The 6,270-nt window shown below is 55.1% G+C and overlaps 1 protein-coding gene across 1 annotated transcript; it reads left to right on the top strand.

Annotated features, from left to right (window-relative positions):
- The first annotated feature begins 953 nt into the window (after positions 1-953).
- Positions 954-4,895, top strand: LOC131285829 (toll-like receptor 7). Its single transcript, XM_058314683.1, has one exon. It carries the CDS (start codon positions 954-956, stop codon positions 4,893-4,895), a length of 3,942 nt encoding a protein of 1,313 aa, XP_058170666.1.
- Positions 4,896-6,270: the final 1,375 nt, after the last annotated feature.

The following is a 6,270-nucleotide window of genomic DNA, read 5'->3' as shown; positions in this document are numbered from 1 at the left end:
TATTGGTTGCGAATAATTTACGTTTTCCTTGCGGTTGGTTTTCGTTTCGAAATCGTTTTCCGTTTCGATTTTGTCGGTTTTCCCAGCACAAACCCACGGGAAAGAAAATATCAAGTGTGCTGCGTTCTTCTCGTTCCGTTGCCCCAAGAAACACGAGAGGAAGCCGTTGTGTGACACGTTTGAAGCAAAAAGGGAAAAAAGGAAAAAGAAGCTATACAGCCTACTTCGGTGTGTGAAGTGAAAAAGTAACCAAATCGCTCCCGCTGCGTTCCCGGAAAATAAAAATCGATACGCAAATAAAACGGCCCCAGAAAAAAAAAATCGTGTGGGACGGAGGTGAAAAGTCAAAAAAGTTTCCCATTTCCGCGTTACACCAAACAGCAACAACAACAGCAGCTCGGTGTATATTTCAAAAAGTTGAAGTGAAAAGCTCCCTCCGGAAGCACACATAAATCATAACCCGATGCGCCCCATGCTCGCGCCATTGGTTGTTGGTGGAAAAATCGTGTGTTTGCTGTGAATGAAAAATAGGAAAAATTCCGATTGAAAACGCAAGCTCGGCGGAAAAACCATGGTGTTGCCGCGCCATCGTTTATGATCATCGATAGCAGCGAGGTCGGAAAAATCGGGCTGGTTTTCCGCAATGTGCCCGGTGGTGCGGTGTTGAAAAGGTCAAGGGAGAAGAGAGGCGAGAGGAGTGTAATGTGCGAAGGGTCCTCACGGTGTGTGGTGATGGTCCCAGTGCCGTTGTTGTGTTCAATTCGTTCGGTTTAAGTTCAACCGTCGTGGGGTGGTAGTGTGTCCCTTTGTTTTGGGAAACCCCGCTCCCCTCAATCATACACGCCCCCTAATACATACACCCCCAACCACACATACACACGCGTTGGAAAGTAGTGAAAAGTGTGGTGGAGTGGAGATCGTTTGAATCGTAGTGGAAGAAAACAGATCCAGCAATGGAACATCGAAGAAGGACCTTCGTGGTGCTGGCGGCGATGCTGGCGATGTTGGTCGGTGCGGTCAGTGGCTCCCAGTGCTCGTGGGAGTACGAGAAGACGAGTGTGGTGTGCCGGCTGCGGACGCTCGAGCGTACCGGGCTCGATCTGCAGGGTGCCGAGGGTACGACCCGGCTCGACATCCAGTGCAGCGAGCTGATCCTGTTCGAGAGTCAGCTGCCGCGGAACAGCTTTGCCCGGCTGGCCGGCCTCGGCGAGCTGCGGTTGGAGTCGTGCAAGCTGCTCCAGCTTCCGGAGGGTGCCTTCGAGGGTCTGACGGCGCTGAAGAAGCTGGCCGTCAACACGCGCAACTACGAGTGGGGTCCTGGCAAGGTGCTGGAGCTGCAGGCCGGCTCGATGCGTGGCTTGAAGGAGTTGCAGTCGTTGGACCTGAGCGACAACAACATCCGTGCCCTGCCCGATGGGTTCCTGTGCCCGCTGACCGGGTTGAAGGTACTAAACCTCACCAACAACCGGTTCCGCTCGGCTGAGGCGCTCGGTTTGGCGGAGAAAAGCTGCACCGGAGGTTCGGAGCTGCAGTCGCTCAATCTGGCCTACAACGAACTCCGGGCGGTGCCGGAGAATTGGGGTGTCTCGAAGCTGCGGCGCTTACAGCACCTCAACCTGGAGTACAATAACATCTCGGAGGTGCACGGCGATGCACTGGCTGGCCTTAGTTCGCTGCGTACGCTCAACCTCAGCTACAACCATCTGGAAACGTTGCCGGCCGGCATGTTTGCCGGGTCGCGGGACCTGCGGGAGATTCACCTCCAGGGTAACCAGATCTACGAGCTGCCCCGAGGGCTTTTCCACCGGCTCGAGCAACTGCTGGTGTTGGACCTCTCGCGGAACCAGCTGTCATCGCACCACGTCGACAATGGTACCTTCTCGGGACTGATCCGCCTGGTTGTGCTCAACCTGGCGCACAACGCCCTCACCCGGATCGACGCGAAAACGTTCAAGGAGCTTTACTTCCTGCAGATCCTCGATCTGCGCAACAACTCGATCGGGTACATCGAGGACAACGCGTTCCTGCCGGTGTACAACCTGCACACGCTCAACCTGGCCGAGAACCGGCTGCACACGCTCGACGACCGGCTGTTCAACGGGCTGTTCGTGCTGTCGAAGCTCACGCTCAACAACAACCTGATCAGCATCGTCGAACCGAACGTGTTCAAGAACTGCTCCGACCTCAAGGAGCTCGATCTCAGCTCGAACCAGCTGACGGAGGTACCGTACGCCATCCGCGACCTGTCGATGCTGCGGGCGCTCGATCTGGGCGAGAACCAGATCTCCCGCATCGAGAACGGGACGTTCTCGAACCTGAACCAGCTGACCGGGCTGCGGATGATTGACAACCAGATCGAGAACATCACGATCGGGATGTTCACCGATCTGCCGCGGCTGTCCGTGCTCAACCTGGCGAAGAACCGTGTGCAGAACATCGAGCGTGGTTCGTTCGATAAGAACCTGGACATAGAGGCGATCCGGCTGGATGGCAATTTCCTTACGGACATTAACGGCATCTTTGCGACGCTCTCGTCGCTGCTGTGGCTCAATCTGGCCGAGAACCATCTCGTGTGGTTCGATTACGCGTTCATCCCGAGCAACCTGAAGTGGCTGGACATCCACGGGAACTACATCGAATCGCTCGGCAACTACTACAAGCTGCAGGAGGAAATCAAAGTGAAGACGCTGGACGCGAGCCACAACCGGCTGACGGACCTGGGGCCCATGAACGTGCCGAACAGTGTGGAACTGCTGTTCGTGAACGATAACCACATCGGTACGATCCACGCGAACACCTTCATCGATAAGATAAACCTGGCCCGGGTGGATCTGTACGCGAATGCCCTAAAGAAGCTGCAACTCCACCAGCTCCGGGTGGCGCCGGCTCCTACGGAGAAGCCTCTGCCCGAGTTCTACCTGGGAGGCAATCCGTTCGAGTGCGACTGTTCGATGGAGTGGATGCAGCGAGTGAACAACCTAACCACTCGCCAGCATCCGAAGATCATGGACCTGCCGAACGTGGAGTGTATCATGCCCCATGCCCGCGGGTCCCCCATCCGCCCCATTGTGTCGCTGAAGCCGAAAGACTTCCTGTGCCGGTACGAGACGCACTGCTTCGCGCTCTGCCACTGTTGTGACTTTGATGCGTGCGATTGTGAGATGACGTGCCCGTCGAACTGTACGTGCTACCACGACCAGACGTGGAGTACGAACGTGGTGGACTGTGGTGGGCAGCAGGCGGTCGGTGGACCTCGTCCCGTTCCGATGGACGCGACCGAGGTGTACCTCGATGGCAACGACTTCCCGGAGCTGCAGAACCACGCGTTCATTGGCCGCAAGAACCTGAAGGTGTTGTACGCGAACGCGAGTCGGGTGGTGACCATCCAGAACCGCACGTTCGCAGGGCTGACGGCGCTGCAGGTGCTCCACCTCGAGGACAATGCCCTCCAGCGTATCCATGGGTATGAGTTCGAGAACTTGGGACTGTTGCGGGAGCTCTACCTCCAGAACAACGCCATCCAGACCATCGCCAATGGGTCGTTTGCGCCGCTGTACTCGCTTCGCGTGCTGCGAATCGATGGCAACCGGCTTTCGCAGATGCCCCTGTTCCAGCTGCAAGCGACCCAACTGCAGAGCCTTCAGGCGCTATCGCTCGGACGCAATCAGTGGAGCTGCCGGTGTCGGTTCATGCAGGAGCTGACCACGTTCGTGGCGGACAACGCGGTCATTGTGCAGGACATGCAGGATGTGTACTGCGTCGACGATGGTGTGCACCGGGAGCTCGACTTTAACGTGAGTGCGGCGTGCAGTGACTTCTACGCCGGCCGTTCCGTGCTACCGGATCGGCTCTCGGAGACGTACATCTTCCTGCTGGCCGGTGCGCTCATCCTCGCCTGCCTGCTCGTGTTCGTGCTGGTTGTGTTTATTTTTCGTGAACCACTGCGCTTTTGGTTGTTCTCGCGCTACGGCGTAAGGGTGTTCGGGCCACGCTGTGAAGACTCGGAGAAGCTGTACGACGCCATCTTGGTGTACTCGGCGAAGGATGCGGAGTTCGTGCAGCGGAACATCGCGGCGGAGCTGGAGAACGGGCGGCCACCGTTGAGGCTGTGTCTGCAGCATCGCGACCTCCCGGAGGACGCTTCCCACCTGCAGCTGCTGGAGGCCTCTCGGGCCTCGCGTCGGATTGTGATGATCCTGTCGAGGAACTTCCTGCAGACCGAGTGGAGCCGGTGTGAGCTGCGTCGAGCGATCCATGACGCACTCCGCGGTCGGCCGTACAAGCTGGTGGTGATCGAGGAAGGTGGCGGTGTCCTGCTGGAGGCCGAAAACGATGTCGAGCTGGTCCCCTACCTGAAGACGACGACGGTGACGCGGGTTCGGCGTGGCGACCGCCACTTCTGGGAGAAGCTGAGGTACGCGCTGCCGGTGGAAGCTCCCTACCGGGGTAACAACTACACGATCGACCATCATGAGCGCATCAAGCAGACGGGCGGTGCGACGGCGGGTGTCATGTTCCGGCAGCCACCCCCGCCCGCCTACTGTCCCGAGATCGACGAGGCCAACTACTCCTCGGCGACGACGGCCACCCCCAGTCCGAGGCCATCGCGGCGCGGCATGGTCGAGATCCCGCAGCGGCCACCGAGCGAGCACATCTACTCCAGCATCGACTCCGACTACAGCACGCTCGAGTGCGAGAACATGGTCCAGGCGGGTGTCCACAGGCCGACGTGGCGATCCGGAACCGGGCAGGTGATGGTTGGGAACGGTGCCGTGCAGATGGGCATCGTAGGTCAGGCGGCCGCCGCAGCCGCCGCAGGAGCAGTCAGTGGCGCGCCGAACGGTGGAACGATGCACTCGAACCATGGCCACCACGTGCAGGCGTATCTGGTCTGAGCGAGCAGCGGCCATGACGGTGCGTTTAGTCAATAGTGCGTAGTAGCGAAGTTGTAGACCCCAGCTTCCGGCTCCGTAGGCTTAAGATTATCCAGGAACCAGGCAAAGGAATACAGACGGAAATAACTGCCTTGCGGGGCAGAAAACACTGAACTGAACTGGAAGTGCTAAATTATGTATAGGACGGTCGTGGTGTGTACACCACGGGGCAACGGCCCCTCGCGTGCGTGTTCGTGTAGAAAGAGGTTTAGTATGTGTTTAATTTACTGTATAGCGCAAAAAACACTGTGGAAGACGAGTGTTGCCGGGGTAAGCAACGGCCAACGACGGACGGGAGAGTAAACTATTCAACTTTTAGTTCTTAATGCCCCCAAAAACCTATTGTACATTATTTCGTTTACGTTCGCTTTCAAAGTTCGCTCGATTTTAAGGCAGTCTCTGTATATCTGTACAAAACGAGGATCATTATGCTCTATTTTATTTTAAAAAACATTCGTGTCCCAATCGAACCGGGAGTAGGATCGTTTTTGGATTGTTTTTCATTTGCGTTTCGGCTCAACTCGCTATCACACTCGAAAGTCATCTCTCAAAGTATTATTAGAAGCAAGCGAAAGGAGGAGGTGTGAAGCATATTGGCACGGGGAGGAGAGAGTACCCTCCGATGGGGGGTTGTTGTGGTTGAGAGCTCCGAAACTCCTCCGAGAACTGAAACCGGAAGTTCGGAGTGCGCTAGTAGTCGTTGTCGGTCGCGAGGAAAAAAACTATTTGTGATATCGTATTGAATAAGTTTTAAATGTAATAATCGAAAGGGCGTGAGTAGGAACAGGATTCCAGCATTGATGAGAGGAGGACACATTGAAAACACACAGAACTACACGTCATTCACACACCAAAACATCATCCAAGCGAAAGGAAGGCAAGAACACAAATAAAAAAAACACGCACACTTTAACTATTAGAGGTTAGTCGGCAAGAAAACAGGCAAAAGAGTGTTTAAATTTAACCGAAAGCTCAACGCATCACGACACATCTGGAATAAAATGGAAAATGAGGAAATACTTAAAGAAAACTAAAACAAAAAAAAACGCGTACGGTTTAAAATGTTGTTAAATCAATTGAGAAGGTATGGGACACGGGGTGGAAATCGGGGATAACAGGTGGGATGTGTTGAATACAAACAAAATTGCATTATAATTACAGCTTTTTCTGTTCAGATATATGGTTGGAAGGTTCGTCATCATCGGGGTTTTTTTTTTTCATTTCGTCATTTGTTTTTCCTGAGGATTTTTTCTCCCGTATCGTTTTCTCACCCAACGTTATCCTCGTCCTCCCTCGAAGCTTGTATTTCCTTCTTCCGGTCGTATTGATTGTATGG

Source organism: Anopheles ziemanni, chromosome 3, assembly GCF_943734765.1.
Source record: "Anopheles ziemanni chromosome 3, idAnoZiCoDA_A2_x.2, whole genome shotgun sequence".
Taxonomy (NCBI): Eukaryota; Metazoa; Arthropoda; class Insecta; order Diptera; family Culicidae; genus Anopheles; species Anopheles ziemanni.
Note: the sequence above shows the minus strand (reverse complement) of the source record. Positions and strands in the feature narration are given on the sequence as shown.

Excerpts from the sequence above, each read along its gene's own strand:
- LOC131285829 (XM_058314683.1), top strand. The coding sequence starts at position 954 with ATGGAACATCGAAGAAGGACCTTCGTGGTGCTGGCGGCGATGCTGGCG.